General features: G+C 35.9%; 1 protein-coding gene across 1 annotated transcript in view; it reads right to left on the bottom strand.

The window, feature by feature from the left end:
* DOCK3 (dedicator of cytokinesis 3) overlaps nt 1-12,489 on the bottom strand; it is a 419,595-nt gene extending 407,106 nt beyond the window's left edge. The window contains exon 1 of the mRNA XM_040445563.1: nt 12,411-12,489. Coding sequence (XP_040301497.1) covers nt 12,411-12,431 — 21 coding nt within the window. The 5' untranslated portion in view covers nt 12,432-12,489. The remainder of the gene's footprint in view (nt 1-12,410) is intronic.
* Between the last annotated feature and the right edge of the window lie 440 nt (nt 12,490-12,929).

Below are 12,929 nucleotides of genomic sequence, written 5' to 3'. Positions count from 1 at the left end.
TTTTTTTTATTTATATATGAAATTTATTGTCAAATTGGTTTCCATACAACACCCAGTGCTCATCCCAACAGGTGCTCTCCTCAATGCCCATCACCCACCCTCATCTCCCTCCCAACCCCCATCAACCCTCAGTTTATTCTCAGTTTTTAAGAGTCTCTTATGGTTTGGCTCCCACCCTCTCTAACCTTTTTTTTCCTTCCCCTGCCCCATGGTCTTCTGTTAAGTTTCTCAGGATCCACATAAGAGTGAAAAGATATGGTATCTGTCTTTCTCTGTCTTTCACTTAGCATAACACTCTACAGTTCCATCCACGTTGCTACAAAAGGCCATGTTTCATTCTTTCTCATTGCCAAGTAGTATTCCATTGTGTATGTAAACCACAATTTCTTTATCCATTCATCAGTTGATGGACATTTAGGCTCTTTCCATATTTTGGCTATTGTTGAAAGTGCTGCTATAAACATTGGGGTCCAAGTGCCCCTATGCATCAGCACTCCTATATCCCTTTGGTAAATTCCTAGCAGTGCTATTGCTGGGTCATAGGGTAGATCTATTTTTAATTTTTGAGGAACCTCCACAATGTTATATTTGCAAATGACATATCAGACAAAGGGCTAGTATCCAACATCTATAAAGAACTTACCAAACCCCACACCCGAAAAACAAATAATCCAGTGAAGAAATGGGCAAAAAACATGAATAGACACTTCTCTAAAGAAGACATCCAGATGGCCAACAGGCATATGAAAAGATGCTCAACATCACTCCTCATCAGGGAAATACAAATCAAAAACACAGTGAGATACCACCTCATGCCAGTCAGAGTGGCTAAAATGAACAAATCAGGAGACTATAGATGCTGGAGAGGATGTGGAGAAATGGGAACCTTCTTGCACTGTTGGTGGGAATGCAAACTGGTGCAGCCACACTGGAAAAAAATAGTTTTTTTTTAAATGAAAGAGGAGACACTACAACTGATACCACAAAAATACAAGGATTATAAGAGATTACTATGAACTATTATACACCAACAAATTGGTTAACCTAAAAGAAATGGACAGATTGCTAGAAACATATACCCTGACAAGACTGAATCATAAATATAAAATCTGAATAGGGGCACCTGGGTGGCTCAGTTGGTTAAGTGTCCAACTCTTGCTTTCGGCTCAGGTCATGATCTCATGGTCTGTGAGTTCAAGCACCAGATCAGGCTCTCTGCTCTAAGAGTAGAGCCTGCTTCGGATCCTCTGTGTCCCTCTCTCTGCCCCTCCTCTGCTCATGCTCTCTCTCTCTTTCTCTCTCAAAAATAAAATAAACATTAAAAAAAAGAAAATCTGAACAAACCAATTATGACTAAGAAGATTAAATCAGATGTTTCAAACCTCTGAACAAAGACAACTCCAGTAACAGATAGTTTAACTGATGAATTCTACCAAAGATTTAAAGAAAAATCAATACAAATCTTTCTCAGGGTCTTCCAAAAAACCGAAGAGGAAGTAACACCTCAAAGCTCATTTTACAAAGTCTGCATTATGTTGATACCAAAGCCAGACATCTTTGTCATGTATCAAGGTAATGCTGACTTAACAAAACAAGAAAATTAAAGGCCAATATCCTGATGAATGCAGATACAAAAATATTCTCAACAAAATACTAGCAAGCCAAATTCAACAGCACATTAAAGGGGCACCTGGGTGGCTCAGTCGGTTGAGCATCCAACTTTGGCTCAAGTCATGATCTTGCAGTTCATAGGTTCAAGCCCCACACTGGGCTCGCAGCTGTCAGCTCAGAGCCTGCTTTGGATCCTCTCTCCCCCTCTCTCTGCCCCTGCCCTACGTGCACTGTCTCTGTCTCAAAAATAAATAGACATTAAAATTTTATTTAAAAATAGCGTATTAAAAGAATCATATACTGTTATTAAGTGGGACTTATCCATCAAATGCAAGGATAGTTCAACATATGAAAATCAGTAAGTGATACATACATTAACAGAATGAAGGATAAAAATATGATCTCAATAAATGCAGAAAAAGCATTTGACAAAATTGAATAGCCTATTATGATAAAAACTCTCAGGTATAGATGGAGAGGTATAGATAGAATACACTTTGCCATAATAAAGGCCACATATGACAAGCTCACAGAAAACATATTTGATGAAAGCTTTACCTCTACAACCAATTAGAAGGCAAGGATGCCTACTTTCACCACTTCTGTTCAACACAGAAGTCCTAGCCAGAGCAACTAGGCAAGAGAATAAATGAAGACAACCATTTGGAAAGGAAGAAGTTAAAACTGTCTCTGTTTTGCCTATGACATGATCTTATATAGAGAAAACCATAAAGCCTCCACCAAAGGACTTTCAGAACTGATAAAGCTGTTAAAGTTTCAAGATAAAAAATTAATATACAAAAAATAAGCTGCATTTCTTAAACTAAAATGAGCTATCAGAAGAAAAATTAATAAAATCCTCTTACGATAGCATCGAAAAGAATACAATATTTAGGGTTAAATATAACCAAGCAGGTGAAAGATCTGTACACTGAAAACTGTTAAGACACAGAGGAAAGAAAATGAAGAAGACACAAAAAATTAAAAAATATCCCATGTTCATGGATTAGAAGAATTACTACTGTTAAAATGGCCATACTACACAAAACCATCTACAGATTCAATGCAATTTCTTCCAAAATTCCCATGGCACTTTTCACAAAAACAGAAGAAACCATACTAAAACTAATCTGGAACCACAGTAGACCCCAATGAGCTAAAGCAATCCTGAGCAAGAAGAGCAAAGCTGGAGGCATCACACTTCCTGACTTCAAACTATATTAAAAAGCTATAGTAATCAAAAGAGTAAGGCACTAGCATAAAAACAGACACATAAATCTAAAGAACAGAATAGAGAGCTCAAAAATAAATCCATACATATACAACCAATTAATTTATGACTAAGGTGCTGAGCATACACAATGAGGAAATGATAGTTCCCTTCAATTAATTGCATAGGAAAACTGGATATAAACATGCAAAAGAATAAAAATACACCCTTACACATCATACTCAAAAATCAACTGAGAACAGATTAAAGATTTAAATATAAGACCCAAAACCATAAAAATCCTAGAAGAAAAGTCAAGGAAAATGCTCCCTGACATTGGTCTTCACAATGACTTTTTTGGATATGACACCAAAAGCACAGGCAACAAAAAGCCTAAAACAGACAATTAGGATTACATCAAACCAAAAAGCCTCTGCACAATAAAGGAAAACTCAACAAAATGAAAAGGCGACAAACATACTGAAACAAAAATATCTGCAAACCATAAATCTGATAACTCCTATAACTCCTACAACTCAGAAGCAGAATACAAATAATCTGACTGACTTAAAAATGGACAAAGGAATTGAATACACATTTCATTGTATGTCCAAAGACATACAAACAGCCAAAAGGTATAAGAAAAAGTGTTCAACATCACTAATCAGCAAGGAAATACAAACCAAAACCAAAATGAGATATCACCTCACATTTGTTAGAATGGCTATTATCAAAAAAAAAAAAAAAAAAAAAGATAAGTCTTAGTGAGAGTGTGGAAAAAGGAAATCCCATACACTGTTGGTGGTATGTAAACTGCTCTGGCCATTATGTAAAACACTATTTAGGTTCCTCAAAAAATTAAAAAGAGAACCAACATATGATCAAGGAATTCCACCTCTGGCTATGTATCTGCAAGATATAATCTTAACTATAAATCATGTCTCAAAGAGACAGCTGCACTCCCATATTCCTTATAGCATTATTCACAATAGCCGAGATATGGAAACAACCTAAGTGTCTACCAATGGATAAGCAGATAGATGATGGGATACACACACACATACACACAATGGAATATTATTCAGCCAAAGGAAAGAAGGAAATTCTGCCATTTGCAACATTATGCTAAATGAAAATAGCCAGACATAGAAAGACAAATAGTGTATGTTTTATAAATAAATAAGTAAATATTGAACTCATACAGAGAGTAGAATGGTTGCTACCAGGGGCTAGGAAGTGGGGAAATTGTGAACATGCTGGTCAAAGGGTACAACCTTTCTGCTATAAGCTGAATAATAAACTTATATAAGCTGATGAAAAGCTCTGAGGATCTAATGTATTACATATTGACTATGACTAATAAAAGTGGGTCGTGTACTAGAAATCTGCTATAAGAATAGATCTTATGCATTTCTACCAGCAAAAAAAAAGTTATTATGTGAAGTGACAGATGTGTTAATCAATTAACTGTGTAAATCATTTCACAAAGTATACATATATCAAGTCATCATCTTGTACACATTAGACATATACAACTTTATCAATTATATCTCAATAAAGCTGAAATAATATTAAGTAAAATTAATACTAGGAATAGAGGAGAACTTCCTAATTTGATGAAAAGCACTTACAAAGAAGCATTATGAACCATTAATGGTGAAAGAATGAATATTTTCCCCCTAAGATCAAGGGCACCTCATATTCACCATAGTGTTGGAAATTCTAGCCAGTGAAATAAGGCACTAATTTTAAATTTTTTTAAATATTTATTTATTTCTGAGAGACAGAGAGACAGAGCACAAGGAGGGGAGGAGCAAAGAGAGGGAGACACAGAATCCAAAGCAGGCTCCAGGCTCTGAGCTGTCAGCACAGAGACTGACCTGGGGCTCAAACTCACAAACCATGAGATCATGACCTGAGCCGAAGTCGGATGCTTAACCGACTGAGCCATCCAGGTGCCCCAATAAAGCACTAATTTTAAAAAGGAAATAAAAGGCATACAGTTCAGAAATGAAGAGATGAAAATGACTCTGCTTGCAAATGACATGATTATCTATGTAGAAAATCCCAAGAAGTTAAAAAAAAAAAAGTCCTATAACTGATAAGAGAGTTAAACAAAGGTTACAGGACACAAATAAACATACACAAATCAATTGTATTTCTAGATACTAGCAATGAACCTGAGCACACTGAAATTTAAAATACAATACCATTTATAATCACTCAAAAATAGGATATACTCAGGTGTAATCTAACAAAACAGATACATAACTTGTATATGAAAATGTCAAAAACACTGAATAACCAAAGAGATAGACCATGTGCATGGACTTGAAGACTCAACCTATCATTTCTCTCCAAACCAGTACACGTTTAATATGATCCCTAAATAATCCTAGCAAGATTTTTTACATATTCTCAAGATTCTTCTAAAGTTTATATGAAAAATAAACTAGAATACATAAAAGAATTTTTAAACAGAATAAAGTGTGAGAATAAAATCAGTCTATCAGATTTCAAGACAGCTACAAAAATCAAGACTTGCAGTATTGGCAGAGAGACAGGCAAATAGATCAATGGAATAGAACGGAGAAACCAGAAACAGACCCACACAAATATACTGTTGCTGTTTTTACAACAGCAATTTAATAGGGGAAAAATAACCTTTTCAACAAATGAAGCTGGAGCAACCGGACATGCATACACAAAACAATATCCCTGATAGTGTCAACAAATCAGGTATAGATGGAATAAGTCAACCTCACCATCAAACCTGCTCTAAAAATTAACTTCAAATAGATCAAAGACTTAAAAGATAAAACTATGTAACTTTTAGAAAAAACATAAGAGAAAATCTTCTACACAGGAAATCTAAGGGAAGGCAAAGAACTCTTAGATTTTATACCAAATGCACAATCCATGAGAGGAAACACTCTCAAGTCACACTCCACCAAAATTTAAAACTTCCTCTGTGAAAGACTCTGTTCAAGAGCATACAGATGGAGAGAAAAATTTTCAAACCACACATCTGATATAAAACTAGTATCTAGAATATATAGAGAACTCCAAAACATAATAGTTAAAAACAGAAAGTCCAATTAGAACATGGGTAAAAGGTGTGAAGATCATATACAGATGGCAAATAAACATGTGTTCAACATCAGTAACCATTACGGAAATACAAATTAAAATTACAATGAGATACTACTACACCTATCAGAATCACTAAATAGAAAACAGTGACAAAATCAATGTTGGGAAGAATGCCAAGAAACTAGATCTCTCCTACACTGCAGGTGGAAATGTATAATGGTACCACCTCTCTAGAAACTGGTTTGACCGTTTCTTTAAAAACTACATCTGCAACTACCCTATAAACCAACAAGTGCATGCCTGGGCATTTACTCCAGGGAAATATAAACTTTTACTCATGAAAGCACAAAACCTGTACATAAATGTTTAAAACAGTTCTCTTTTAATAGCAAAAAACTGGACACTTGGATAACCTTCAAAATATGAATGGTTAAACAAATGGTATATCCATGTCATAACATATAACTCAAAAATAAAAAGGAATGCACTATTTTTTAAGTGTATTTGTTAATTTTGAGAGAGAGAGAGAGAGAGAGAGAGAGAGAGAGAGCGCACAAGGAGGGGGACAGAGAGAGCGAGCAAGAGAGAAAATCCCAGGCAGGCTCCACACTGTCAGTACAGAGCTCAATGCAGGGCTTGAACTCACAAACCATGAGATCATGACCTGAGCCAAATTCAGATGCTAAACTGACAGAGCCACCCAGATGCCCCAAGGAATGATACATGCAACAATATGGACAAATTTCCAGACAGTTATGCTGAGTGAAAATTCCCAATTCCAAAATGCTGCCATACTGTATGGCTCCACTTACATACATTTTTAAATGATGAAATTCTAAAAAAAAAGAAAACAGATTACTGGTTGCCAGAAAACACAAGGCAGTAGACGTGGAGGGGAAGTGGGTATTGCTACAAAAAGGCAAAATGAGAGATCCTTGTGGTGATGGAAATGTTTTGCCTCTTGATTATATTAATGTCACTGTCCTGGTTTTTATATTGTACTACAGTTTTATAAGATGTTATCAATGGAAGACTTGGATCTCTTTATATTTATTATAACTGCATATGAATCCTTAATTATCTCAAAAATATAACGTATAACAAAGAAAATCAGGACCTGTCTTCTGTCAAAAACAACTAGAAAACTGAACCAAATATGTGAAACAACTGTTTTCAGAAACTAGACAACCAGTAGCACAGTAATGTGTGATCACTAGGAGAAGGGAAACAAAGGAAGTGAGTCATACAATTTTCTAACACTTTTTGTCTAGAGGCCTTTATAGATCAAAACAGGACAGCACAGAGCAAAGCACTGTAAACATTTGTAAACATTAGTAAACACTGTACACATCAGTAAAGAAGAGTGGAAGAGATGGATTCTGTGTGACAGAACAGAAGGGAATCATGAAGACCAAGAATTACAGGATTCCCCATAGAGATTTCCTTGAGTCTTTGCCTGAAAACTAAGCTGCAATCGTACAGAGTGAAACTATACAAGTCCAGGAAAAGAGCAATTAATGGACATCTGTAAACTAAACAATTCCTGGAAAAAACATAAGATTGGTACACATTTAAATGCTAACCCACCAGAATGAAAGAACTCCGTGAACACATGGTCTTGCAATAAAGACCCAGTAAGACTGCATGTAAAGAGTAAAGGCTATTATAGACATACTGCAACAAACCTTAAGAATCAAGCTGAATTACAAGTGAATTAATTGCCTGCAAAAATGAATTAAACTTCTGGGGTGCCTAGCTGGTTCAGTTGGTAGAACATGCAACTCTTGGTCTCAGGGTCCATGAGTTCAAGCCCCACACTGGACATGGAGCCTACTTAAAAAAAGAAAAGAATTAAACTTTCTTTAAAAGAAGATGACAAAATTCAGATCAATAAATTCAACAACACAACTTCAAAATTCTGGAAAAGAAAACACAAAAAATCACTAGGTATGAGAAAATATAAACCATAATCAGAAGAAAAAGTAATCAATAAAAATAGACCAAAAATGATATACAATGGTAACTAGCAGAAAAGAAGTTAAAAATAACTATTAAAGTTTCCTCAAAAATTTAAGAGAAACCATGAACATAATGAAAGTGGAATAAATATACAAAATGGAACAAAATGGAAATAACAGAGCTGAAAAACAAATCTAAGTGAAAACTTCATTCAAGGTATTTAATGGAAGATTAAATACTGTGGAAGAAAGAGCAGCACACTTGAAGACCTAGTATTAAAACCACGCAAATAAAGGAACATAGTTGAGGGAAAGCCTAAAAAATTAAACAGCAGTAAAAAAAACAAAAACAAAAAAACTGTGAGATAATATAAAACAGTGTAAGTTTTTATTTAAATTCCAGTTAATTGGGGTGCCTGAGTGGCTCAATTGGTTGAACATCTGATGTAGGCTCAGGTCACGATCTCACAGTTTGTGAGTTTGAGCCCCACATTGGGTTGCTGTTGTCAGCGCAGAGCCCACTTCTGATCTTCTGCTCCCCTGTCTTTCTGTCCCTCCCTGCTTGCACTCTCTCAAAAATAAATAAAACATTTAAAATTTCTTTTCAATTTAAATTCCAGTTAGCTAACATACAGTGTAATATAAGTTTCAGATGTAGAATTTAGTGATTCATCACTTACATACAACACCGACTACTCATCACAAGTGTCCTCCTTAATATCCATCACCTATTTAACCAATCCCCCTGCCCCCCTCCCCTCCAGCAACCTTCAGTTTGTTCTCTACAGTTGAGTCTGTTTTCTGGTTTGCCTCTCTTACTGTTTTTCCCCATCTGTGTCCATCTGTTTTGTTTCTTAAATTCCACATGTGAGTGAAATCATATGGTATTTGTCTTTCTCTGACTGACTTATTTTTACTTAGCATAATTGCTGTATCCACATCATTGCAAAGGGCAAAATTTCATTCTTTTATTTTTTTAATGTTTTTATTTTTATTTATTTTTGAGAGAGAGAGAGACAGTGTGTGTGTGTGTGTGTGTGTGTGTGTGTGTGTGTGTGTGTGTGTGTTTGTGTATGTGTGTGTGAGCAGGAGAGGGGCAGAAAGAGAGGGAGACACAGAATCTGAAGCAGGCTCCAGGCTCTGAGCTGTCAGCACAGAGCCCAACACAGGGCTCAAACTAATGAACCCTAAGATCATGACCTGAGTTGAAGTTGCATGCTCAACCAACTGAGCCACCCAGGCACTTCCAAAAACACCTTTTAAAAATAAAAGTGAATAATCCGAAAGTAAATAAAATGACTAGGATAATAGAAAGCAGTGATCTTTGAAATAATCAACCAAAAAATGTTTGAAGTCAAAAGTTGTTAATTTTTTTCAAAAGATCAACAAAACAACAAAAATCTATGTAGATTTGATCAAGAAAAAGAGAGGGCACGAATTTCTAAAATCTGGAATGAAGGAGGGATTACCACTGAATATCTTACAGACATTAAAAAATAATAAATAGCTTGAATAACTATAACAAAAAAATCAAAAGTATTTTTGACAAATTTCCTACAAAATACAACTAACCTAACTGTCAGAAAATGAATTAGACAAAGATACTAAAGACAGAACATTAGCTCTACCAAAACAAAAATAAACTTAAATGACAAATTAGCTTCCTCAAAATTAAAATCTACTCTTCAGAACACAACACTAAGAAAATAAAAAGGCCAGGTGCACCTGGGTGGCTCAGACAGTTAAGTATTTCAGCTCAGGTCATGATCTCATGGTTCCAGAGTTCCAGCTTCCTTTCTCTCTCTCTCTCTCTCTACCCCACCCCTGCGGGCTCGCTTTCTCTCTCTCAAAATAAATAAACTTTAGGGGCGCCTGGGTGGCGCAGTCGGTGAAGCGTCCGACTTCAGCCAGTTCACGATCTCGTGGTCCGTGAGTTCGAGCCCTGCGTCAGGCTCTGGGCTGATGGCTCAGGGCCTGGAGCCTGTTTCCGATTCTGCGTCTCCCTCTCTCTCTGCCCCTCCCCCGTTCATGCTCTGTCTCTCTCTGTCCCGAAAATAAATAAAAACGTTGCAAAAAAAAAAATAAATAAATAAATAAATAAACTTAAAAAAAAAAGAAAAAGGCAAGCCACAAACTAGAAGAAATATTTACAAGGACTTGTATTCAGAATAAAGAATTCACATAACTCTATAAAAAAAAAAGACCCAGTAAAATGTAAGTGAAAGACATAAACAGATACTACACAGAAAAATGAGGCAACAGGTCAATAAACATTTGAAAAAGTTTTTAACCTCTTGAGTCATCAGATAAATAAAAATTAAAATCAGAACAAGATACTGCTGGCTCATTCATTAGAATGGCTAAAATTTAAAAGACTAAAAATGAAAACTGTTGCTGAAACATGGACCAACTGAAACTCTCATATTTAAACTTAAATTTGTGGAGAGTTCTCACCATTAACTGGTAAGAATTGCTCACTGTGCCTAAACTATTTGGCACAAACAATATGGTTTATGTTAAATACGTGCTTTCCTTCTGGGAGTGCGGAATTTTGTTATGTACTAAGTAGAAGGTGCCTATATCACCAGTGACAATAAAAACTCTGGGCACCAGGTCTCAAACAAGCTTCTCTGGTTGGCAGCATTTCACATGTGTTGTTACAGTGTTGTTGGGGGAATTAGGTTTGTCCTGTGTGACTCCACTGGAAAAGGACTCTTGGAACCCTGTAGCTGATTTCTCCAGACTTTACTGCATTCATCTTTTTCCCTTTGCAGATTCCTCATAGAATACAAAAAGTAATTCATAGCTTTTGAGAGCAACTATATAATGAATCCGGTGGGTCTTCATAGCAAATCTTCAAACTTACGGGTGGTCTTGAGGACTTCCAAACACAAGTAAGCCTTGCACAAAATACCACCTAGCCTTCATTCTTTTCAACTTCTACCACTTTCTCCCCACCTACAACAATACAAACACACTAATAATTAAGGCCCATTGATGGAGTATACTTAACATGTGGCTGTTAGATAAATTCCAGATCACAAACACAAAATTCCAATGCTGAGTAACAACGATAAAAGTCATTTTAAAAAGATTTTCAGTTAGAACTCTTACTGATGACAACTATAGTTTCCCTTCATTTAAAAATAACATCAGATAAGTTCTCAGGATTACTTCATATTTGACCAAGTCTGTATCAAAATTAACCACCACAGGTAGAAGTAAATTGAGAAACTGAAATGGTAACTCTCAGAGTGAATGTGAAATCACATCTTCAGGGTCTGATGTAAAAAACCATTTAATGGTTTTTTTAAACAACTTTATTGAGGTATAGCTGATATATGACACACTGCTGATATACCATAAACTGCATACATGTGTGGAATTTGATGCTTTGGGCATATAGTACATATACAGTGAAACCATGGACACAATTAAAATAAAGAAATTTGCATCATCCCCAAAAGTTTTCTCTTATCTTTTCTGTAATCCATTCCTCTTTTCAACATTATTAGTAGGCAGCCACTAAACTGGTTTAAGGCATTATAAATTATCAGCATTTTCCAGAATTTTACATAAATCAAATGCAAAATGTTCATCAGACTTCTCTACTCCCCAAACCAACAACCTTATACTCCCTAGAATCTACATCTACTTCCTTCCTTTCACCCGTTACCTACTCACTAGACTCTGGCTCTCTGCTACTATCAATCCTATTAAATGGGATTCTCTTTTTATTTTTAATATGAAATTTATTGTCAAATTGGTTTCCATACAACACCCAGTGCTCATCCCAACAGGTGCCCTCCTCAATACCCATCTCCCACCCCCCATCAACCCTCAGTTTGTTCTCAGTTTTTAAGAGTCTCTTATGTTTTGGCTCCCTCCCTCTCTAACCTCTTTTTTTTTTTCCCTTCCCCTCCCCCATGGTCTTCTGTTAAGTTTCTCCGGATCCACATAAAGGGAGTCTCTTAAAAATCACCAATGGCCTTCTAATTGTAAAACACAATACCCCCTACTCAGTACATTCTACTACACTACTCCACAGTACTTGAAATCATTAATCACCATGTTCTAAAAAACAAAAAACACACTTCCTTCTCCTTAGCCAATTATAACCTCCATTTCTCAGTCTCTTTGTGCTAGTTCCTCTTTTTTGTCCTCTAAGGTGATCTCAAGTCTCACTTGCAGCCCTATACTACCATAGCAGTAGTTGTTATAGCAACAGAAGCAAACATTTATTGCACTGTTATCATGTGCTAATAAGCACTTTGTTATGAGCTTCATATAAGTTCACTGATTCCTATAACAATTCTTTGAAGTAATAATGTTATCCCTATTTCAAATACACACAAAATTAGACAGAATAACATAATGAACCTCCATGAACACATCACTCAGCTTTGATAAGTACCAACATTTTGTCAATCTTGATTCATTAATCCCCACATACACATTTTCACCTAATGCAGTACGTTAGAGAGAATTTTAGAATTCATGCATAAATACTTCAATATGTATCTTTAACAGGTGCTTACTGTTTCTCCAATAAACTCCATTTTATAATTATGCTGTGTGGCAATGGTAGATACACTCCTCTGTTAAATGGCAGATTCCCTGTTGCCAGAGAGACAAAATCCAAATTCTTTAGCATTCCTTAGATTCTCTGGCATATAAGAGTCTTCAAATATAGATCCAACCTACCTTTCCTGCTTTGGCATCCATCATTTTTCTGTACTATGCCCTTGCCAGTTTGGAGTATCTAACATTCCTTGAACATGCCTTGCAATTTCATGCCTCTATACCTCTGCTTTTATGATGTAAATAAAACATTCTATAAGGCCTTGTAGCTATCTGGCAGAATTCTAGGTATCTAGTTGACAGTTATTACATAAAACCTAATTACAAAATGGGAAATATAAACTTTCTAGAATTTCATTCTTTTCCTCATGAGTATATATTTTATTTAAAAACACAAAATTGGGGCGCCTGGGTGGCGCAGTCGGTTAAGCGTCCGACTTCAGCCAGGTCACGATCTCGCGCTCCGTGAGTTCGAG

Source organism: Herpailurus yagouaroundi, unplaced genomic scaffold (assembly GCF_014898765.1).
Source record: "Herpailurus yagouaroundi ecotype Mexico unplaced genomic scaffold, PumYag 193, whole genome shotgun sequence".
Taxonomy (NCBI): Eukaryota; Metazoa; Chordata; class Mammalia; order Carnivora; family Felidae; genus Herpailurus; species Herpailurus yagouaroundi.
Note: the sequence above shows the minus strand (reverse complement) of the source record. Positions and strands in the feature narration are given on the sequence as shown.